The sequence below is a fragment of the Zingiber officinale genome, chromosome 4B (assembly GCF_018446385.1).
Source record: "Zingiber officinale cultivar Zhangliang chromosome 4B, Zo_v1.1, whole genome shotgun sequence".
In the NCBI taxonomy this organism is placed as follows: domain Eukaryota; kingdom Viridiplantae; phylum Streptophyta; class Magnoliopsida; order Zingiberales; family Zingiberaceae; genus Zingiber; species Zingiber officinale.
The window spans coordinates 1047411-1071115 of NC_055993.1; the positions used below are offsets into that span (position 1 = coordinate 1047411).

The 23705-nt window shown below is 47.6% G+C and overlaps 3 protein-coding genes and 1 pseudogene across 3 annotated transcripts; 2 read left to right on the forward strand and 2 right to left on the reverse strand.

Annotated features, from left to right (window-relative positions):
• Positions 1 to 131: 131 nt before the first annotated feature.
• Positions 132 to 14309, forward strand: LOC121977231 (annotated as a pseudogene).
• Positions 14310 to 14974: 665 nt separating this feature from the next.
• Positions 14975 to 16324, reverse strand: LOC121977287 (galactinol synthase 1-like). The gene is made up of 4 exons (XM_042529876.1): positions 15941 to 16324; positions 15533 to 15856; positions 15300 to 15434; positions 14975 to 15214 (listed from the first exon to the last, which is right to left on the reverse strand). Exons 1-4 carry the CDS (start codon positions 16262 to 16264, stop codon positions 14975 to 14977), a joined length of 1023 nt encoding a protein of 340 aa, XP_042385810.1. The 5' UTR covers positions 16265 to 16324.
• Positions 16325 to 18792: 2468 nt separating this feature from the next.
• Positions 18793 to 20367, forward strand: LOC121974338. The gene is made up of 2 exons (XM_042525348.1): positions 18793 to 18965; positions 19029 to 20367. Exon 2 carries the CDS (start codon positions 19030 to 19032, stop codon positions 20365 to 20367), a length of 1338 nt encoding a protein of 445 aa, XP_042381282.1. The 5' UTR covers positions 18793 to 18965; position 19029.
• Positions 20357 to 22888, reverse strand: LOC121974339 (probable staphylococcal-like nuclease CAN1). Its single transcript, XM_042525349.1, has 8 exons — positions 22649 to 22888; positions 22466 to 22521; positions 21664 to 21778; positions 21438 to 21551; positions 21178 to 21365; positions 21019 to 21078; positions 20720 to 20948; positions 20357 to 20603 (listed from the first exon to the last, which is right to left on the reverse strand). The coding sequence occupies exons 1-8, from the start codon at positions 22784 to 22786 to the stop codon at positions 20478 to 20480; spliced, it is 1026 nt and encodes a 341-aa protein (XP_042381283.1). The 5' UTR covers positions 22787 to 22888; the 3' UTR covers positions 20357 to 20477.
• Between the last annotated feature and the right edge of the window lie 817 nt (positions 22889 to 23705).

Below are 23705 nucleotides of genomic sequence, written 5' to 3' on the forward strand. Positions count from 1 at the left end.
ATTATTTTTAATTAAAATTATTATATATTGATCCGTACAGAAACTGAGATAAATGAAGGGGCCGGTGGCGAGGGTACAGATGGCAGGTATGTTGACGAAGCAATGCAATGACTTGAGGCGGAGATTTGACGATGAGCTGGAATCCTCATACCTTCATCAGTAGCAAGAAAGCAGGTGGAAAAGAAGGTATTCAGGGTTCTACGCACACCACGGAGAGAGCACCAGGAGGGTTAGTCGAAGAACTAGGGAAAGTGTCCTTCGTGTAAGCACTCCGATGTTCAAGTTAAAACCGGAGCAGAGCAAAAAGTGTGGAGAGAATATGAATAATATAACAACAATAGATGCATCTACGTGCATGTATCTAGCCAACAGAGAGACCTCCTATTTTATACCGCATTTCATAACCTCCGCAATAATGAGACGACAGAGAATATATGTCATAATATGTTGGGTGGTGGAGGATGTACGACGCCCATCCATTAGGTAGAGGAAGACTCCATTGTATAAGAGCAGCGGAATATTCCTTAGCATGCCGTTACGATTCTCTGATAGTGTTGTCTCACAGAAGAAGGATCCGATTGACGCTTGGGTTGACTGGGCATATGCTGGAAGCCATGACTATGAGGAATGAGGAGCTGGGTCCTGGAGGATCTGACCGACACTATGATCGATCGGGCATATGATGGGAGTCATGCCTATGAGGAATAAGAAGTTGAGTCCTAGAGGATTTGACCGATACTGGTGCTGACTGGGAGTAGATTGGGAGTCATGCTTATAAAAAATGAGGGGCTACATCCTGGAGGATCTGACTGACACTGGGATTGACTGGGAATAGATCGGGAGTTTGCCCATGAGGAATGAGGAGTTGAGTCCGAAAGGGTCCAACCAACACTAGGACCGACTAGAAATAGACCGGGAGTCATGCCCATGAGAAATGAGTAGCTGAGTCTTGGAGGAACCGATCGACACTGGGGCTGATAGTGAGTAGATTGTTATAGTTTGGGGCATATGGGAAAGATCATGGGTTTATAAGAGAAAAAATATCTTCATTGCTGATCCTATCCGAATCAGAAGTCAAAGGACGTTGGGGACGTAGTGCTCCCTACTGGATCCTCGAGTGCTCCGGCGAACCTGCAACAAAACCGAGCCGGGAGGGGTGTCCCGGCGACGGCCCTCCGACGCTCAAGTCAGGCGAGGAATAACAAAGAGGTGGCTTCAGAGATTCAGACCCGTGTACCTCCGGTGAAGAAATGGAGACCTTATATAGACCTCTCGAAGGAGCCTGGGCGCGCCAATCAAAGCAATCACCTGCTTTCGACCATGCCCAGGTATGGGTTTGTCAGAAGGGCATCCATAAGGCCATACCTCTACTGTATCAGCCTCTCCATGATGTGACGGCGAGATCCTCCATCGTGCAATCTTGTGTACGGCATAATCATCAGACATGTCTTTGCTGACATCCCATATCCCGATACATGCCTTTGCTGACATCCCATATCCCGAGCCGAACGAGTAGGCCGCTCGGCTAACCTTTGTATCCTCGCCCTTATCCTGGCCGAACGGACCACCCGCTCGGCCCTTCGGTCCCAGCCGGGCAGACACCCGCTCGGCCATTCAGTCCTCCCGCCTTGGCGTCGGAAACCCAAGCCCATGGCTGGGTTATCCTTGGCTCCGCTCGGACCTGCTCGACTGCTTGACGCGGCCATTACCCGCTTAGTCAGCCCTCCATCCGTCCTCTGGCTGGGATGACCCTTCAGGAAGTGGGTCCCCCATTCTTACCGCCGGATCACTTGCCTTCCCTTCAAGTCTAGTCGAAGGAGGCAGTGAGTCCGACTGACTGGACTATGTGTCCGAGCGGGCGGTCGTCGCCTTACCGTCGCTTATAATATCCCTTGAGCCGCTCGGCCCTTATGCCAAATTCAGCCGCTCGGCTCTTCGTTTTGGATGTCTTGTCGTTCAACGTGGATGTTTGCTTGTCAATCTTCTCGAAAATCACGCAAATCCTTTTCATTAAGTCGAAGCATGCGCGGTATGGGCGCATTAATTGCGCCTGGTGACAGAGCGCCACGTGGCTCTTCTCACGCGGCGGTGATGATCCGTACGATGGGACGCTGGTCATTTTGAAATGGACGGTTAGATGATGACCTCGTCTCTCGTGACCTGCATCCGACGGACGAGGCCAACCAGCCTCGTTCGTATAAAGCCTTCGTCTTCGCCTTTACGCCGCATTCTCTGTTTCATTGTGCGTCCTCCGTCGAAGGTGCCCGCGGCTGCATCATTCCGGCTGTCCTAGTTCTTGCCTCTTGGTGGTTTTCGGCTTTCTGGTGCTCTTCTCCGTTCATCTTCCCTCAGTAAGCTTCTCCCTTCCTTTCGTTCGGCCTTTCCCTTTCGCGTGGGACTTCTTTCGTTCCCTTGCTTGCGAACTTTTATCTGTCCTCCGTTTCCGAGTTTCTTTCGGCTTCCTTCCTTCTTTTTCTTGGTACTTTAGTCATGGCAAGCACTTCCGTACCCACTGTTGATGTTCATGGCCCTTGGTATCTGACCATGGAGAGTCGGTTTGATGAAGAGGGCGCTCGGCGTCTTGTTCGGACGTATGGGATTCCTGATGACCATGAAATAGTTATAGCCGACCCGACCGTCCGGCCCCATGACCCTCCGATCGGTACCGTTTGTTTCTTTCTAGACCAATTCCAGGGCGGCCTTAGATTTCCTACCCATCCCTTTATTTTGGAGGTTTGTAATTATTTCCGCATCCCGCTCGGCCAACTTGTGCCGAATTCCTTTAGGCTGCTGAGCGGGGTGGTCGTCCTCTTTAGGCTGCACAGTATCCCACTCGACCCCAAGATATTCCACTATTTCTTCTACCCCAAACAATCCGAGTTGGGCACTTTTATTTTCCAAAGTAGAATAGGCTTCAAATTTTTTTGATAATATGCCGACCTCCAACAAGCACTGGAAGGAGTTCTTCTTCTATATACGACTCCCCGAGCGGCCAACATTCCGAACCAAATGGCAGACCGCTGTGCCGACCCAGCCGAAGCTCGGCAAATTCAGAAGCAATCCGGCCTACCTTCATGCGGTGAACTGGTTGTCCGGTCAGCGGTACAAAATCGACCAGTTGCTTCTCAAGGGGGTGTTGTATATTTTTGGATTATCTCCCGTTCGGGCCAATCTCCCCTACCGCATGGGTAAGGACTCTTTACTCCCTTAGCCTTTTTTGTCTAACTGATTTTAATTTCTTCCACTGCAGCTGAAGTCATGTGGCGCTCCAAGGCTACCGCTCATCTGAAATTGAAAGCCGTGGAAATTGAGGCGGCTACCAAAAAAGAGCTCGCCGAGCGGGGTCTCATCCCCAGCCGCCCGGCAGATGCAGGAGAGGGGGGGCACAGTCCGCCCCTGAAACAGAAGTTGCCCCATCCGCTTCGACGGAGGTTGAGGCGGATCCTGTTTCCTCTGCCCCAGGTCGGGGATCCACCACTGGAAGTTCGGCGAAAACGTCGAAGAGGCTCCAGCCTTCCGCCGACCCAAGAGGGCGAGCCACATGCGCCGACCGGGGTCACTTCGCCAGATCGCACGCCGTCGCGGATCGGGACCCCAGTGGCCTTGCCCACCGCACAGCCCTCTGGCTCTCCTCCACAGACTCGTCGTCGCTTACGACGGTTGGGTGAAACTTCAACCATAGGGGAGTCCTCGGGCCAGGCGACTGCGGCTGAGGAAGTGCCGGCCGGCCACCCGACCATCAAGACTACCCTTCGATTCCCCTCGGAGGAATATTTATTGTCCGCCGATCGGCCATCAAGCCCCGTTCATGAAGTAACCCTGACGGGTCCGCTCGCCAAGCTTTTCGAGGACGCGCAGATTCAGGTGGCCCTCATGACGCCCAAGCAGCTCGGCGATAACAACATGCAGCAGGCCACTCAGGTAAATTCATTTTTCTTCCTGTGTCATGCTACTGTTTGGTTCCTGATTTTATTATTTCCCTTACAGCGTTGGGCTGAGCAAATCGCCACTAGCCATCGGCTAGCCGAGCTGGAGGATCTCCTGGAAAAACTCCAAGTGTCGGGGGGTCCGTCGGCCGAGCGGGAGAAACAAGTCCTCGAGGCCGAACAGAAGAAGGCCGCCGACCTAGCTACAGAGGTGGCTCGGCTAGAGGGCCAAGTCAAGAAGCGCGAAGCGGAGGCCAAACGCGCTACTGCCCGGAAGAAGCGAGCGGTAGCTGATCTGGATAAGATGAAAGTAGATGTTCGTGCGCTAGATCAGCGATCCAAGGATCTGGAGGCCCAGCTGAACGCCGAGCGGGAGGTCCGTTCGGCAGAACGCACAAAGGCTGAGGTGGACTTGAAGGCAGTCCAAGATTCCTTAACCGCCTCCCGGGCGGTGCTCAAAAAATATAAGGAGGGAGAGCCGAATCGCTTAGCAGTAGCACGCCAAGCATACCTCCGCTCGGAACGGTTCGGCGTAAAATTCGGCAGCAACGTCTCCTCAACATTCGCCGAGGCGGTCAAGGTCACCATGGCGTACTTGAAGAAGGGTGGCCACCTTCCTGCGGGAATGCACATTCCCGCCTCCGACCTGGCGACCATGATAGATGATATCCCGGACGCCTTTTTTAATTTTGAGGACCCGGAGTGAGGCGAGTTCTTCCAAGTACTTCTTGTACTTCATCCGCTCGGCGGATGTAAAATTTTTGTACGTGCCGTTCGGCATAATTGCGTTCCTCTGCTATTTTTGTTTGTCCTTCATTGCCCTCTTCTGTCTGTTTGGTGCTCATTCGTAGAGCCAGTTAAGCTATACGTGTTTCCCACTAGACAACCGATCAGGTTAATCAATTGACTCGTTTTCCTCGACATCGTTTAGCGCTTGGCTATGCTGTTTGCATTCAGTGAATGCGAAGTATTGGCAAACCGACGGCCGATCGGACTTAAACAATTTAGTACTTGCGAACGCTCGTTATTTGGCGTCCTTAGTTCCGTCCAGTAAGTTCACAGTCGGGGGCCTTTGCTCTCGAGCTCGTCGGCGCGGATGTTTATAGCCGATCGGCGCGGCTCTCGATCTTTAACGACGGAGCTCGTCGGCGCGGATGTTTATAGCCGATCGGCGCGGCTCTCGATCTTTAACGACGGAGCTCGTCGGCGCGGATGTTTATAGCCGATCGGCGCGGCTCTCGATCTTTAACGACGGAGCTCGTCGGCGCGGATGTTTATAGCCGATCGGCGCGGCTCTCGATCTTTAACGACGGAGCTCGTCGGCGCGGATGTTTATAGCCGATCGGCGCGGCTCTCGATCTTTAACGACGGAGCTCGTCGGCGCGGATGTTTATAGCCGATCGGCTCGGCTCTCGATCTTTAACGACGGAGCTCGTCGGCGCGGATGTTTATAGCCGATCGGCGCGGCTCTCGATCTTTAACGACGGAGCTCGTCGGCGCGGATGTTTACAGCCGATCGGCGCGGCTCTCGATCTTTAACGACGGAGCTCGTCGGCGCGGATGTTTATAGCCGATCGGCGCGGCTCTCGATCTTTAACGACGGAGCTCGTCGGCGCGGATGTTTATAGCCGATCGGCGCGGCTCTCGATCTTTAACGACGGAGCTCGTCGGCGCGGATGTTTATAGCCGATCGGCGCGGCTCTACGGTTTAACGTCTGGGCTAGACGGCCTTTCAGGCTAATTTTGACGCTTCCGTTCGGCGAAGCTTTTTGCCCTCCTTTTTATCACTTTTGGTTCCTTTCACCCAGCTTGGATAACGTACTCTTGGCCGAACGGCTCAGGGTCTGCTTCGTCGAGCATTTTGGCTAGGATAATATACCTCCGTCCGAATGGTACGGGGCCTTCGATCTTCGAGCGCTTGGCTCGACCCATTTACCTCCGGCCGAGCGGCGCGGGGCCTTCGTTTCTTTGTTGGCGATGCCTTATTTGTTCTCTTGATTTTTCATTTCTGCATTTCAAGTATTCAGTCGAAAAAAGTACACAGGATGATTTACATAGGCACACCTTTCACCTTGCCCGGTAAGGCTGGAGGTGGTTCGCGCTCCACGGCCTATCTAGCTGCCGACCTTCCTCATCCTCCAAATAATACGCGCCCGAGTGGAGCTTCTCGATGATTTTGAAGGGACCTGCCCACGGAGCTTCAAGCTTGCCGACGTCGCCGACCGGCTTGACTTTCTTCCAGACTAGGTCGTCGACCTGGAATGATGTGGGAATGACACGCCGGTTGTAGTTTTGCTTCATCCGTTGACGGTATGCCATCAGCCGAACGGATGCCTTGGCTCACTCCTCGTCAACCAAATTCAGCTCCATGTTCCTTCGCTCGGCGTTGCCCTTATCGTAACATTGGACCCGGACGGACTCGACGCCGACTTCAACCGGAATGACCGCTTCGCCGCCGTACACCAGATGAAAAGGTGTGACGCCCGTTCCTTCCTTAGGAGTCGTTCGGATGGCCCATAAAACGCCGGCACTTCATCCGGCCAACTCCCTCCCAAGTGGTCGAGCCGAGCGCGCAGAATACGGAGAATTTACCGATTGGCCACCTCGGCTTGACCGTTGCTTTGGGGGTAAGCCACGGACGTGAAGTGTTGCTCAATGCCGTAGCTTTTGCACCAATCTTCTAGCACATTCCCTGTGAATTGCCGCCCATTGTCGGAAACCAATCGTCGAGGGATACCAAACCTACAGATGATGTGTTGCCAGATGATTTTTTTGACCATCTGTTCGGTGATCTTGGCTAGCGGCTCAGCCTCCACCCACTTGGAAAAATAATCGACCGCCACCAGCAAAAATTTCCTCTGCCCGGTCGCCATCGGAAATGGACCCACAATATCCATTCCCCATTGATCGAACGGACATGAGACGGTTGATGCCTTCATCTCCTCTGCCGGTCGGTGGGAGAAGTTGTGATACTTCTGGCACGAAAGGCACGTAGCTACTGTCCGAGCGGCGTCTATTTGTAAGGTCGGCCAAAAGTATCCAGCTAGCAGGATCTTCTTAGCTAGTGATCGTCCGCCCGGATGTCCTCCGCACGATCCTTGATGTACCTCTTGGAGGATGTAAGCTGAGTCCTCCGAGCTCACGCATTTCAACAGCGGGCAAGAGAAAGCCTTCTTGTAGAGCTGATCGCCAATGAGTATGAACCGACCGGCCCTCCTCCTGAGCAACTGGGCTTCCTCCCGATCGGCCGGTGTGGCTCCCGAGCGGAGGAACTCTATGATGGGTGTCCTCCAGTCGCTTGGAAATGTGAGGCCTTGCATCCGGTCGACGTGCGCCACCAGCAGTACTTTTTCAATTGGTTGCTGAATGGCGACCGGCGTTATTGAGCTTGCGAGTTTAGCTAACTCATCGACCGCCTGGTTCTCCGTTCGGGGAATCTTCTGAATAAGCACCTCTCGGAAAGTAGCTTTGAGTTTTTCAAAGGCCTCAGCGTAGAGTTTAAGCCGAACGCTGTTGATTTCAAAGGTGCCAGAAAGTTGCTGAGCGGCCAACTGTGAATCCGAATAAAGTGTCACCCGAACGGCTCCCACATGCCGTGCTGCCTGCAATCCGGCTATGAGGGCTTCATACTCTGCTTCATTGTTGGTAGCTTTGTAATCTAGCCGGACGGATAGGTGCATCTTTTCTTCTTGAGGTGAGAGCAGCAATATTCCAATCCCACTTCCGAGCCGAGTGGAAGACCCGTCCACATATATTCTCCACGTAGCTTCCGGCTCTGGCCTTTGCACTTCGGTCACAAAATCAGCCAAGGATTGCGCTTTGATCGCCAAGCGGGGCTGATATTGGATGTCAAATTCACTTAGTTCTGCCGTCCACTTGATGAGCCGTCCGGACGCTTCTGGATTCAACAGTACTCTTCCTAGTGGACTGTTCGTCCGGACAATAATGGTGTGAGCCAAGAAATATGGTCGAAGGCGCCGAGCGGCTAGAACCAAAGAAAAGGCCAACTTCTCGAGCCCGGTGTAACGAGATTCAGCATCTTTTAAAATGTGGCTCAGAAAATACACCGGCTGCTCCTCGCCGCTGGACCTTACAAGTGCCGAGCCTACAGCATGCTCGGTTGAAGACAGATAAATATAAAGTGACTCACCCCCGATCGGCTTGGCTAGTACAGGCAGGGAATTAAGATATGTCTTCAATTCTTCGAATGCCCGGTCGCATTCCTCGTCCCAGTGAAATTTAGTGGCCTTGCGCAAAATTTTGAAGAAAGGGAGGCTCCGGTCGGCAGTTTTGGAGATGAATCTGGACAATGTGGTTATCCGACCGGTCAACCGCTGCACTTCCCTTGTATTTCTGGGAGGCGGCATGTCTTGTAGAGCTTTCACCTTGCTGGGATTTGCTTCGATTCCCCGCTCGGTCACTATGTACCCCAAGCAACGCCCTCCTTTTGCTCCGAACAGGCACTTCTGGGGATTTAGCTTGACTCCATATTTGCGTAGCGCTCGGAAGGTTTCTTCCATGTCCTTGAAGAGATCGGCCGCTTGGACGGATTTGATAAGAATGTCATCCACATAGACTTCCAGATTCCTCCCGATCTGCTCCCTGAACACTTTGTTCATCAAGCGCTGATAGGTGGCCCCGGCGTTCTTCAATCCGAATGGCATCACATTATAGCAATATGTGCCGTCGGCCGTTACAAAGCTTACTTTTTCTTGATCTTCCCGGGCGAGCGGCACTTGATGATATCCTTGGTAGGCGTCGAGCATGCAAATTAATTCGTAGCCGGCCGTAGAGTCTACCAGCTGATCTATCCGGGGCAGGGGATAAAAATCTTTGGGGCATGCTTTGTTTAAGTCCCGAAAGTCGATGCAGACTCTCCACTTGCCGCCCGGCTTGGAGACTAATACTACGTTAGCCAGCCAGCTCGGGAACTGCACCTCGCGTATATGGCCTGCCTCCATAAGCTTCTCGACTTCCACCCGGATGATGGAGTTCTGCTCGGCACTGAAATCTCTTTTTCTCTGCTTTACCGGCCGAGCGTCCGGTCGGACATGTAACTCATGCTGCGCTATGCTCGGCGAAATTCCAGGCAGTTCATGTGTTGACCAGACGAAGACATCATGATTTCTTCTGAGGCATTGGATCAGCCCCTCTTTCTGCTTCTCCTCCAGATCGGACGCAATAAAGGTGGTGGCCTCCGATCGGATTGGATGAATCTGCACTTCTTCTTTTTCCTCATAAATTAAAGTGGGTGGTTTTTCGGCGATGGCGTTTACCTCGATCCGAGGCGTTTTCCGAGCAGAATTAGCTTCTGCTCGGACCATTTCGATGTAACATCGCCGAGTTGCTAGCTGGTCTCCTCGTACTTCTCCCACTTTGTCCTCCACGGGGAACTTGATCTTCTGATGGAAGGTTGAGACGACCGCTCGGAATTCGCTGAGCGCCGGTCGTCCCAAAATGACGTTGTAGGATGAGGGAGAGTCGACCACCACGAAGTTTATTGTCCTGGTCCTCCTGAGCGGCTCCTCTCCCAGCGAAGTAGCCAGCCGGATCTGTCCGACCGGCTGAACTTCGTTGCCCGTAAACCCGTAGAGCGGGGTAGTCATGGGCAGCAGCTCGGCTCGATCAATTTGCAGCTGATCGAACGCCTTCTTGAATATGATGTTGACCGAGCTCCCTGTGTCAACAAATATGTGGTGAATAGTGTAATTTGCTATTACCGCTTTAATGAGCAGAGCATCGTCGTGGGGCACTTCAACTCCTTCTAAGTCCCCAGGCCCGAAAATGACTTCCGGTCCACTTGCCCGCTCTTGGCTACAACCGACTGCGTGGATCTGGAGCTGCCGGACGCCCGCCTTTCTGGCTCGGTTGGAGTCTCCTCCGGTCGGCCCCCCAGCAATAACGTTGATCTCGCCTCGGGAAGTGTTGCTCCTATTTTCCTCTTCCCGAGTGGACGGTCGGGACCGTTCTCTGGACGCTCGGCGATTCTCCTGTCTTGGAGATCGGTGCCGATCGGGCGTCTGTTGATGTCGCGTCTCGGTGCGGGTCCGGTCAGTTTCATGGGTCCTTTGTCTTCGGTCGATGGAAGGAGACCGTCGTTCGGCCTTCCTGGGAACGGGATTAGCTACGAAGGGAAGACTTCGACAATCCCTCGTGTTGTGCGTATCCGTCCGGTGGAAGGAGCAGAACATAGGGGTCCATCTCTTCTTTGACTTGATCCGAGCGGCAGCTACTTCTTGAACTTGGGACCTCACACGAGGGGAGCGGATTGCTTCAGCCCTTGGTCCTCTAGGCGGTTGATGAGCGGCATGCTGTCTCCGTTCGGTATGAATAGGCGCCCTCTCGGTTGGAGTTTCCTTTTTCCGGGCGGCTTGCGCTTCTTCCACGTTTATGTATTCGTTGGCCCGATGTAGCATGTGATCATAATCTCGGGGCGGCTTTCGAATGAGCGACCGGAAGAAGTCCCCATCCACTAGGCCTTGTGTGAAGGCATTCATCATGGTCTCCGATGTGGCCGTTGGAATATCCATTGCCACCTTGTTGAACCGCTGGATGTAAGTTCGAAGCGATTCTCTCGGCTCTTGCTTGATGGCGAACAAGCTGACACTTGTCTTCTGATAACGCCGACTGCTGGCGAAGTGGTGGAGGAAGGCCGTTCGGAAGTCCTTGAAGCTTGTGATGGATCCGTCCGGCAGCCTCCGGAACCACCGTTGAGTCGATCCCGAGAGAGTGGTAAGAAAAACTCGGCATTTTACTCCATCTGTGTATTGATGGAGTGTAGCCGTGTTATCAAACTTACCTAGATGATCATCCGGGTCTGTTGTTCCATTGTACTCGCCGATCGTCGGAGGCACGTAGTGCTTGGGCAGAGGGTCTCGTAGAATAGCCTCCGAAAATTGGCGATTGATCCGCTCGGGGGATGCGTCCGCTCGGGGGGCTTTCCCCTTTCTGTCATCTCGCCTAGGCATCTCGTCTGAAGAAGATCCTCTATCTCTTCGAGCTGGTACAGCTTCAGGGGTGCGAAATAAGGCTCGATGGAATGCGACGGTGACTGGAGGTGCTTCCGCTCGGCCACCTGACGCAGATGTTGCTTGTTGCTCCGGCCGCTCGGCTGCTGCTTTCTGTTTTTGCTCCACAAGTTTGGCGGCCCTCATCTCGACCAGAGCGTCGAGTTCTTCTGTTGAAAGCGCCACCGTGTGTTGTCGTCCAGCCTCGTCCATCATTCCTGTTCGGATGCAGGTGCGTTCCCACAGACGGCGCCAATTTGATCCTGTCCGAATCAGAAGTCAAAGGACGCTGGGGACGTAGCGCTCCCTACTGGATCCTCGAGTGCTCCGGCGAACCTGCAACAAAACCGAGCCGGGAGGGGTGTCCCGGCGACGGCCCTCCGACGCTCAAGTCAGGCGAGGAATAACAAAGAGGTGACTTCAGAGATTCAGACCCGTGTACCTCCGGTGAAGAAATGGAGACCTTATATAGACCTCTCGAAGGAGCCTGGGCGCGCCAATCAAAGCAATCACCTGCTTTCGACCATGCCCAGGTATGGGTTTGTCAGAAGGGCATCCATAAGGCCATACCTCTACTGTATCAACCTCTCCATGATGTGACGGCGAGATCCTCCATCGTGCAATCTTGTGTACGGCATAATCATCAGACATGCCTTTGCTGACATCCCATATCCCGAGACATGCCTTTGCTGACATCCCATATCCCGAGCCGAACGAGTAGGCCGCTCGGCTAACCTTTGTATCCTCGCCCTTATCCTGGCCGAACGGACCACCCGCTCGGCCCTTCGGTCCCAGCCGGGCAGACACCCGCTCGGCCATTCAGTCCTCCCGCCTTGGCGTCGGAAACCCAAGCCCATGGCTGAGTTATCCTTGGCTCCGCTCAGACCTGCTCGACTGCTTGACGCGGCCATTACCCGCTTAGTCAGCCCTCCATCCGTCCTCTGGCTGGGAGGACCCTTCAGGAAGTGGGTCCCCCATTCTTACCGCCGGATCAATTGCCATAAGACCTTTTGAGTAGAGCCCAAGAGCAAAATCATGAGGGCTCAGTCCCAAAGTGGATAATATCATACTATTGTGAAGATATCTAAATTCTTTTCGACAATATCATACAATTGTGAAGATCCTAAAACTTGCTCATCTTCAGATGACTTCCGACCACCCTCCTGATCTAAATTTTAACCTAGGAGGCCGATGAACCTGAAGAGAAATCAAAACTATTTATAATGACTATAATCCAATTTTAATTATAAATGTTCTATCCCTTACTCCCATTTTTTTTTAATGAACAAAGGATGTGGTCTCATTTGGGGACTCGTTCTTTAGGAGAGCAATGAAGACACGGAATTTTTTTTTTTTAATTAATATTTAAATTTACCATGATTAATCACTTCCGAATGAATTTTATAGTAACCTTAGTACTTTTTTATTTAACTAATTACATTTTATGCAATTCATTATTAGCTTAAGAAAATAAATAAATAAAAAATTGTGTCAAATTGCAATTTCTGTTGTCATACTTGCTATAAAACAGGAAATCAATATGTTAGGGGAATAATAAATCTTCCTAAAATTATTTGGCAGATAATTAAATAAAAAATAATTGTATGTGTATAACAATAAAATCTAACCTTGCATAATAAAATTCTAGTGCATGGCAATTGCTAAGCCTACTATAAAATTTTTAAAATATATTTTTTACTAATTGTTTTTATAGAACGAACAATTTACCTGTCCCCATTCTATTCGATCGATAAGTCTTCACTCTAAATATAAAATATCGAAGAACTTTTGAAAATTTCTCATCTCTAACATGCATATCTTTATCCATATGGTCATTCTCTCTACCTCTCCAGATATCACGATCCCTATTTAGTTGAGAGGTTTGGGTCCCTGACTACCATACTAGCCTCAGTACATGCACCACTTATAGAGTTGCAGAGGCCGACGATTCACTAAGTAGTTATCTAACTACATAGCTAAGGGTTCTTGATCACTCATATCTCTAGCCTCCTAATTACTAGCCTCCTAATTACTGTGTCCTCAAAACCCACTACTCCATAGTGGTCAAGGCTGACAGAGTGTAAACACTGAGCAACCAAGTGAGTGCGACAGGACTAGCTCCACTCCTAGTTACCACTCTCCAACAATGGCCGAATGGACAACTATAAATGACTGACGACTCTCTCACCTCATAAGAGAGACAATAGTCATCAGCATGAAATGAATGATGAACATGATGTGAATAATCAAATATAGACACTATCATCAATTATGAAACAACCAAAAACGCCTCCAATAACCACACCAGACGTATATGCATACACCATAATGCAAATGGACAATCAATTATGTGATTCCAACAACACATACCAATCATGTGTATACTCAGCATCAATATGCATGATCAGCATGCTAACCAAATAAACTGGACATCCCTATGATACAAACTCTACATGTATATATGCTACAGAGTCCAGATAACAAGAGTCGAGACTATATCAAATTAAACTAGATTCTATCAAAGATTAAACCGAAGTGACAATCAGGAAAGTAGCAAGCTTACAGATTTAAGGTAAAGCAACCTAAACATCTAAATATAGTCATGCTTTAAGTTCAAAGAACTAAATAAAAAATAAGAAAGAAATACCCATCTCAAAATGTCTTGTAATTAACAAACCCCCCCCCCCCCCCCTTTACGTCACACGGCTCATCCCCGATCAAGGTCCTGTATCATATAATGTATCAAATTATATACATATACTACGATATAAAAATAATGTACCGAAAAAAATAACTATCCTTAACGCATTAACTAATCCTAGTTAATATCTACTTTTATTGATTAAATCAAAGTCATTCCTTCTTTCATAATTGTTTAAAATGGAATAACCCTAACAAGAGCATGCGTGAGGAATATAACGGTGAAAGACTGCGTGATCAAGCACTACGACAATGGTCTCGCGATCAAGACGTGGCAAGGCGGGTCGGGATCCGTCTCCTCCGTCAGCTTCGTCAACGTTCTCATGGAGGCGGTGTGGAACCCCATCATCATCAACTAGTACTACTGCCTCGCCGGCGTCGGAGGAGCGTGTCGGAACAAGACGTCGGCGGTCTTCGTCTCCGACGTCGCGTACAAGGGGATCAAGGGGTTTACGACAGCAGGAGCCCCGCGGTGCACTTCGGGTGCAGCGACGCGGTGCCCTGCACCAACATCACGCTGACGGAGGTGGAGCTGCTGCCGGCGCAGGGGGAGATCATCGCTGATCCCTTCTGCTGGAACATGTACGAGGTGTCGCGCACGCTGACGATACCGCCGGTGGCCTGCCTGTTGCACGGCGTGCCGCAGTCCACCATGCATGACATCGACTGTTACTGATCATCAAGATGGCAGAGAAGATCAAAACAACATATATAGAGTGAAAGTACGTAAAAACATTTACTCGATGTAATAGTAGAAATTATGAGGCTTAATTTGTTTTCTGTTGATCATTTTATAGATCAATTTCAATGTGATGCTAATTGGTCAATTAAATATTACTCTATTAATTAGACATGTATAAATCTTAATCTGCATGTTCATCTCCGTTGCTTAATCAATCCATCTCCATTCGCCAAAGTCCCACTTAATCACGGCGACGTTATTCCATACATGTAACGACGACACGTGGCGGACTTCCAACCGCACTTGTTACGGTCAACAGAGTCCAACGAAGCGACACATACGCATAGACTTGGTGCGAGGGAGAAGCTAAACCGCCTTAATAATTGTTTAATTAGATTTTAATTCCTGTTTTGGGAAAAAAAATCTTTTATTATTAAATATTCCTTTGTGGAATTTATATTCCAAACTATATATTTCTTCACTTATTTAACATTTAACTTACAATACTAAAAATTCATATGCACACACAATTATTAAAAGAAAATTGTCCAATTATTTTTTAAAAATATAATATATTAGACAAAGAGTTCTCTTAATATATTTAGGCTTAATTTTATTTAATTATTTATTAATCAACAGCAGGACCAATTGTGCTGTCCTCATGCCGCCGACGGCGCCTTGATGACCTTGACCTGTCCGGCCTTCGAGAGCGCCGCCGACATCAGCGGCTGCTTCACCTCCTCCGCCTCCGTAGCCTCCTCCGGCGCGGCGGCGATGGCTGGAACTTTGTAGTCGAGGCTCTCGTCGTTGTACACCTCCCACCACTTGGATACCAGCATCTTTATGTCTTCTCTGTCCATGTTCGCCTCCTTCCCCGTGTACCTCCATGGCTTCGACCCCTGAAACAATTCCAACGATATATAACCGTTGATTTTTCATCATAAAAATCGACCGAGCCTGATAAGACGAATGCAGAACACGTACCGCGGCGCAGTAGTGCACCACCTTCACCTTCTCGAGCTCGACGTTCTCCGGGTGCCTCCACAGCATCGCCATGACCAGGTTGTAGACCAAAGGAATCGGCTTGTAGACGTCCTTGAAGAACATGTTCAAGAAATCCTGCACGATATAAAAGGAAAAAAAACAAATTTTTAAGGGAAAAAAAATTAAACAAACGCCTCTCGATCAGTGAAACAAAGTGAATTAGTTTATTGTACCTGCTCGGCGAAGGGGGTGGGATCGGTGATCTTGACGGTGGCGATGAGGGACTCGGCGGTGGCAAGGCTGGGCTCGTGCACGAACATGCCGGCGTTGAAGTAGAGCGAAGGAGGCTGGCTGAGCTCGGCCGCCGGCCACGCTACTCTGTCCGGACACTGTTGGCAGTAACCAATCCGGTACTGCGGCGTGTGGCTCCACGTCTTCTCGCAGAAGCAGTCCATGACGGCGTAGAAGCCGCCGTTCGGCAGGTCGAACAGGTGGTCGACGTTGTCGTATACTTGGATATCGGCGTCGAGGTACATAATCTTCTCGTACTCCAAGAACTTCAACAAAAAAATAAAATAAAACAAAATTAATCCTCTGTTTTGATCAAACCGACGAGTATAACCAATTGATTGGAATGGTACCTCCCAAATTCGAAGCTTGGAGTAGTTGATGACGTAGTAGGCCATGGCGAACTGCGTCTGGTTCTCCGGCGGGTACACCGGCTCGATCTCACGCAGGACGCAGCCCTGGGCGGCGAGGAGACGGCGGTGGCTCTCAGGCACATCGGGAAGCATCGCCACCACAAGAGGGTAAGCGGACCCCACCTTCCTCAGTCCCTTCGCCAGCCCGACCACTCCCTTCACGTAGTCGCCGTCGCCTGCAAGGAACGTCACGTACGCCCTCGCCACCGGCTCATCCTTCTTTCCCTTTCCGGACACCACCGTGGAAACTATCTGCGGCGCCATGTGTGCGGATCAAAAACAGAGCTTTCGGAATCTTGCAGGTGTTTTCCGATGAGACGACAGACGGAGGGTTGGGGCCGCTATAAATAGGCGCCGATAGAGGTATTCATGGAAACAGGGATTTCTGTCCAAAAGCTCCTGCCTTTCCATGAATACCCTGATTCCGCAGGGATTTCTGTCCAAAAGCTCCAGCCTTTCCATGAATACCCTGCCTTTCCATAATCACAATCTGTCAATTTATTCAAGAACAAGAACTAATAAAAATCTACGATTCGAGGTGCACGAGATCATATTCTCTACCTCAGAACAAGAGCCGCTGGGAAAATTAACGAGATGCAAACCGCAGTGGTCGACCCGATGAACTGAAACCGAGTCCAAATGCTCGGGAAGAGGACTGAGCCCAGGTAGATGGAGCCAAGCAGCGCCGCAGTGAGCAGCGTGAACCGGCGAGCGTCCGACGAGAGGCGGGTCGATTTGGGGAAGAGAGCTCGTCGACGTTGATTCTCAACGAGAAGAAGAGCCAGGGGAAGACCAGAACCAGGTGGAGGACATAGTTGAGGCGGACCACGTCGTTGAGAAGAACTAGGTGGAGGACGTTAAAAAAGTGTTTGTACGGAGGTTTTTAATTGGGGATATAATAATAAATTTTAAATGTGGTATTGGTATGACATGCTAGAAATTATAAAAAAAATTATTGAAATTTAATCATTGAAGATACTTATAAAATTTTTATACTTATGATATATTAGTAACTATAAAAAAATTTATTGAAAGATTTAATCTTTAAAGATGTTTTAATTTAGTATAACAGTTACTTCTAATTACTAGAATAAGATTGAAAATAAAATATATGTGATCATTTAATAATGTGAGGTACATTTTGATTTTTCCCATTAATTTGCATGTTTCTTGGCGGGTGAGGGTGGGTAATGGAAAAAAAAATCAACTCTTACTCTTAAAAATATTGTTTGGTTAGTTGAATATTTTCTATCAGAATAAATTAAAATTTTCTTTTTTATCCTTGATGAGAGAGGAAATACGATGAGAAAGAAAGCATGATGAGAGAGAAAGTGTGTTAAGAAAAAAAGGAGAGAGTGTGATAGGAGAAATTAAGAAAAGATAAAGTGTGATGAGAGAGGAAGCGTGATGAGAAAGAAAGTGCTATGAGAAAAAAAAAAAGAGTTTGATGGGAGAGATTTGGGGGGGGGGGAGAGAGAAAGTATGATGAAAGAGAAAGTATGATAAGAAAAAAAAAAGGAAGAGAGTGTGATGGATAGGGGTGTAATCGAGCCGAGCCGAGCCGAGCCGAACTCTTGGATGTTTGAGTTTGGCTCGTTTATAATCGAGCCGAGATCGAGCTTTATTTAACGAATATATTCATGACTCGCGAGCTTATTCGAATTTTTATCGAGCCTAAACGAGCTTAATAAATATAAATTATAAATTTAAATATTCATTAAAAATTAAATTATATATTTTTAAAAAATTATAATATTCTTCTTAAAATTTATAATTTTATTCAAATAAATAAATTTAATATATTTGTCTATGTTTTTCATAAGTAGAGTGTACAATCTATAAATTCAATATCAAAACTATTATTTTTTTTATTTAAAAGTTTGTTCATGAGCTTAACGAACATATTCACGAGCTAACGAGCCGAATATTGTGAAGCTTGAGCTTGGTTTGTTTATCTTAACGAGCCTCATTAAACGAGCTCAAACGAGCTTTTATCGAATCGAGTTTAGAATAGCTCACGAGCGACTTGACTAATTTACACCCCTAGTGATGGAAGAGATTGAGGAAAGAGAAGGTGCGTGATAAAATAAGGAGATAGAAAATACGATGAGAGAGAATAAAGAGAGAGAAAGTGATATGAAAGAAAAATTAAATAAATATATTTTGATATTTGATATTAAGAGGAAAAATTTTAGTTTTGGGTGAAAGGTATTTTTGAAATAAAGGAATATTTTGATGGTTGAAAATAAGGTAATTACTTATTGAAGGAGGACATGAAAATAAGTCATTACCCAATTATAATAATTTATTCTCTTATTTATATTTTCATTCATGTAATCCAAATATTATCAATGTTGTTATTCCCGTTCTCCATTCTTATTTCCCCTAAACCAGACACTTTCTTATTGACCTAGATTATAAATTAACTTCATAATTTATATATTTTAATATAATTTAAGATGATTGACGGTTGATTATAAATTAACTTCGTAATTTATTAGTCTTGATATAATTGGGACGGACAGTAAGATGCAGATTATAAAATCAGTATCAGCGCTTTTTGTAAAATTAAAATAAAATAATTGAAATTTTGACAGGAACTATAGTTGTTCTTCCCGGTCAGAGACGGTAAAATCGGCATCAGCGCCGGCCTGTTAATTAATAAGCAAGCAAGCAAATCAACAAACTTAACGACGAAGAAATACAGTTAGTGCAGAATTAGATATCCTTCCTTCTCATTGATTAGACCACCGATCGACCTGCATGCTCTGCTTCCAGCTCCAATTTTGCATTAATTTCGTTCCTCAAACGGTTGACTCTGCACCTCTCATTTCTTCCTCGAAGGCTGGTAGGTAGCGGAGGAGCAACTAACTCGCTTTGATTATGAATTTATGACTCAATTAAGCTTCCGCTCTTCCGATCACAGAAAGTTGCTAAACGGCAGCTGATTTCTAGCATACTCGAGGTAAAAGTTTGTTTTTCAGGTTTAGATTGTTCGGTGTGATCTCAACTGAGCAAGATTTATCAGGATGGTGACTGTCGATGCCAATGGCGATGAACTAGAATCCGGTGACCGGATACAAATTCAGGTGCCGCCGCTGGAGGAAAGATTGCTGGCGCAGAGCGGCACGAAGTTCGCGTGGATTCTGGATTTCTTCCACCGGACTCTCGACCGGAGAGAGGAAATCTCCATTTCGGTGCCCTCGCCGGTCGCCGGAGTTCGGCGGCACCTTCAGTTCTTCAGAAGGATCAACTGGGCTTCCTTATTGAGGGCCGGCAAGGAATGGCTGAAGAACCCATTGCACATCGCGCTCCTCCTCTGGCTGCTCTGCGTCGCCGCCTCCGTCGCCATGCTCGGCGGCCTCCTCCTCGGCCTGCTCAACCGCGTTTTCCCCACCAAGTCCCTCCGCAACCACTGGATCGAGATCAACAACCAATTCCTCAACGCGCTCTTCACCCTCATGAGCCTCTACCAGCACCCGAACCTCTTCCACCACTTGTTCATGCTCTGTAGATGGAGCTCCGAGGACGTGGTGGAGCTCAGGAAAGTTTACTGCAAGAACGCCGCCTACCGTCCCCGCGAATGGCTCCACATGCTCGTCCTCCTCCTCCTCCTCCACCTCACTTGCTTCGCGCAGTACGCCCTGTGCGGCCTCTACTGGGGCTACTCCTCCAAATCGCGTCCCGAAGCTCTCGAGGCTTCCCTCTTCGCGCTGGGGATCACCGCGCCGGTTCTCGCAGCTCTGTACGCGGTTTGCAGTCCTCTCGGACGGGACTGCGGCGGCGCAGCCGCCCCTGAGTGCGACAAGCCCGCGAAGCAGGGCTTCAAGCTGCTCGATCAGAGAATTGCGGAGAAGAATCCACAGTGGAACGGCGCGCTGCTCGATTGCAGAGACGACACCTCCATCTGCTGCCTCTCCTTCTTCTGCACCTGCTGCGTGTTCGGCTGGAACATGGAGAGGCTCGGCATGGGGAACATGTACGTGCACGTCTCCACTTTTCTGGTGCTCTGCTTCGCTCCTTTCTGGATCTTCAACATCGCGGCGCTCAACATACACAACTACGTGATCGGCGACGCGATCGGGATCGCCGGCGTGCTGCTGTGCGTGTTCGGGTTGCTGTACGGCGGGTTTTGGAGGATCCAGATGAGGAAAAGATTCAAGCTTCCAGGGGATGGAATCTGCTGGTTCTCCGCTTCGATTGTGGATTACGCAAAGTGGATCTTCTGCTGGGCGTGCGCACTCGCGCAGGAGGTGAGAACCGGCAACTCCTACGATGTGGAAGAAGGAAGCCTCTTCAGGAAGCTGACGGAGACTGATGAAGAAGACTCCATGAGCGCACCAATTCAACCTGTGATGAGATTGTAAACGATCTTCCACTAATTTACTCAAATACACATTTTTACAAGACATATTTGCTCACAGTTTGTGTTCTTGGACAATAACTCTAGAATTCTGAAACATAGCAAACAATTATATCAATATACTTCGATCGGAGGGTTCCCTTGTCTCCACCCGGGATTACTCTTTCTCCATTCCCATGGTTTCTCAGGGTTTGATAAAGCCCAAAGGCCTCTACCTTCAGCACGCGCTTGCTGCTGCCACTGAGATGAACAAATATTGCAATTGTATTTAGATCAAGCAGAGCTTCGAATCTCTGATATTTGAATCACAAGAGACTAAAATAGTAGAAGAAGAAGAAGAATCAAGAGCTTATCACCTTCGCGAATTCAGGGCGTTTGTCATGTTTCGCGAAATGCCATGCAAAGCCTCTCTTTAGCAGCTTCTCCTGAACGAAAACTCCATCACAGTAGATATCTCCAACATGTCGACCAAACTGATCGATATTATACACATCGATCCTCAAACATTTTCCTTGAACGAGCTTAGCTAGTTCTTCCTTGGCCTCCTTCCCATATGGCATTTGACTCTCTGGTGCATCAACTCCCCTATTAAAATTTACAACGTTGTCCGTCCATCAGATGCAAGCAAATTTCAAAGTTTACTCAAGGTAGCTACCTCAATCTGATTCTGTATTTTCGAGCAAGGATCTCCTCGCCATTTCCAGTATTTTTGAATCTGCCAAGAATAGAAGAATGATCATACTAAACTAAACTGGTGTTTGCATCATAATTTGGATAAGAAATTCAAATGCTTACAAACTAAACCGAGTCTTACACATATCCCGCGTCGGAGATGCGTTTCTTGAGTCTATCTGCCTCTCTAAAATTCCGGGCTGCTCGAGCCTCGATCCTTTGAAAGACGGCTTCATGGACCCCTGCTGGGACATCAGCTGATTCCCTTGGGTCTGCAGTGTCCACATATGCTGTTATACCATCCCCATCACCTACATCCTTAGCATTAACCTGATAATGGAGACTACATTGTATCAGAATGTTTTTTCTAACATGCCCACTGCAAGGTCAATATTTTCTCACAGGAAGTGTGAATAGCACAAACTGGACTCCTTCGGGCAACGACACTGATGACGATGGCGCACAAGGAATCTCGTGGGATGAAGGAATAGGAAGATCGTAGTAATTAAGCAGTCTCTGAAGAAGGTATCAGCATGTCAAATTATTAACGAGGAACGAGTGGCTGTCTATAAACATTTGACCAACTGTAACAGATGTATATTAATTTAGGTAAGATCATACAGTTTACCTCTACTTCTTCTCGGTTATATCTACTTAGTGTTTGAATGATGAGACTAGCCGCCGCTTTTTGTGTCTTTGGTGTTGGCTTGGATTCCTTCCATGCTTCTAATAGTTGCTTATACCTGTTGTATCAAATAGGAGAAATATCAGCATCCATTGATCAACTTTTATCCCTTCAACTATGTATTTGCACATCTACATCAGCAATATCATGTTTCATAATGAAAATTGTTAAGGATTGGATACGGTTAAACTAAAGAAAAAAGCTCATTTGGTGGATTCATGGTCTCTAACAGAAGTAACTTGTCGAAATATAAGACTCCCAATTTGGCTTGTAATATTGTTAGATTGAAGAGAAAGCCAAGTAACTTCAACAAATACCTACGTTGAGAAGCATTTACAAAAACAGATGCATATCCTCTCTTTTTTCTTTGACAGAATCAAGATTATGAAGTGTGATGTCCGAAAAGATGATGAAAAAGTACATTCACTCTGTGAAGCTAGATGGATAGTTCATTCAATAACACTCATGTTCAGGGAGAAATGATAAAAGAAAAGAATGAAAACCCTAGTGAAACAAAAAAAAGTTGGCCTTTCAAATGTGAAACTACATTTACAACTTGCACAGCCGAGTTGAAAAGACAAAAGCAACTTAGTAAAAAAACATAGCAGTAAATCACAGTTCTTGTGCTCTAAACATGCAAAACTAGGATCCATTAGGTGAGTTAGTTCAAATAGAATCCCTGCTATCTTCTCTTAATTGACAGAGTGATTGCAGTTAAAGAGCATAATCTCCATTAATTCCTCACCAAATAGCCAGCACCTTCTTGGAGAGAGCCACGCGCTGGTCTAGTCCTTGGGGAACCTGATACAGCACAAATCATGCACAACTCCAACCATGACAACAGGCCTAAATTAAGCTGATCTCTTTTATCGAAAAGGAAAGAAAATCAAAGCAAAGGTGGAACATTATAGGAAGAGAGCGGATTAACCTGGGATGTTATCTCAAAGGTGAAGAGGTCTTGAGCAAGAGCAGCGACCCCATCTCGAACCGGAACTTGGACGACGACAACCTGTGGTTCAGCGTCTATGCAATCCCCTCCGAGGCACTTGAGCAAGCTGTTCCCCATCTCCTCCTAGCTCCCCTCTTCTCTCCTCGATCAGTCTTGCTTCTGCAGGTGCGGAAACTGGAAAGGGTAAAGGCATAAAGTGAGCAGAGAAACAAACGAATCATTTCAATAAGAAGACTCGGGTGGAGTCAATGGAAGTTGGTGCGATGGCATGTACGACGCTGCAGGGAACGAAAACGATGGGGAAGCAAATGGACACAGAGCGACTGGTCCACGGACCAGTCAGACTAAACTAAAGAAGAAATTTAAGTTTTTTTATTTATAAATATGAGACCACATCTCTTGGTAAAAAAAAAATGGATCTAAAGGATAATCTACTCTTTAAGTATAATTGAATCCTAATTGTAATCCGATTATACTTGATTATGATTTTTTTATTCATTATTTTCATTAGGTTATAGTTTAAATTGGAACGGACAATCAGTGGATGTCGAAAGTGGGCAAGTATTCAGGATATCGGGCGTTGAGCAAGGATGACCTCCGACCGTCCGTTCCGATCCAAATTATAATCTGATGATCACAATCAATTACGATCGGATCATAATTATAATCCATAATTAAAAGTAGATCATCTCCTAATCTTTTTTTTTTATGGATTATGAGATATGCTCCCTTATAAATATAGCCCTGCATTCAACTGAATAATCAAAATTACAACTCCGTACTTCGGATGCTAGCAAAAACGGTGAGTGCAATTCTGGAGGATCGAAATATCATCCATATATAAGTAAGGTTTGAAAAGGATCAACTAGGAAGTTGATCTTTAAGTGTAGACCTGAGGTGTTTCGGTTGTGTGTGGAGATATCATGGACCAACTCTATATTGTTTTTGAGTTTTTAAAGTTTGTAAGAGATTTTTTTATTTTCATGAAATAATTTTTTAGTGAGCTTTTAATTATCTTAGATTAATAATCATCTAT

Excerpts from the sequence above, each read along its gene's own strand:
- LOC121977287 (XM_042529876.1), bottom strand. The coding sequence starts at position 16,264 with ATGGCGCCGCAGATAGTTTCCACGGTGGTGTCCGGAAAGGGAAAGAAG. Across the intron at positions 15,857-15,940 it reads CCAAGCTTCGAATTTGGGAG|TTCTTGGAGTACGAGAAGAT; the intron begins GTACCATTCCAA and ends TTTTTGTTGAAG. Across the intron at positions 15,215-15,299 it reads TGGTGCACTACTGCGCCGCG|GGGTCGAAGCCATGGAGGTA; the intron begins GTACGTGTTCTG and ends GAATTGTTTCAG.
- LOC121974338 (XM_042525348.1), top strand. The coding sequence starts at position 19,030 with ATGGTGACTGTCGATGCCAATGGCGATGAACTAGAATCCGGTGACCGG.
- LOC121974339 (XM_042525349.1), bottom strand. The coding sequence starts at position 22,786 with ATGGGGAACAGCTTGCTCAAGTGCCTCGGAGGGGATTGCATAGACGCT. Across the intron at positions 21,779-22,465 it reads AAGAAGGTGCTGGCTATTTG|GTATAAGCAACTATTAGAAG; the intron begins GTGAGGAATTAA and ends TTGATACAACAG. Across the intron at positions 20,604-20,719 it reads AACGCCCTGAATTCGCGAAG|TGGCAGCAGCAAGCGCGTGC; the intron begins GTGATAAGCTCT and ends TGTTCATCTCAG.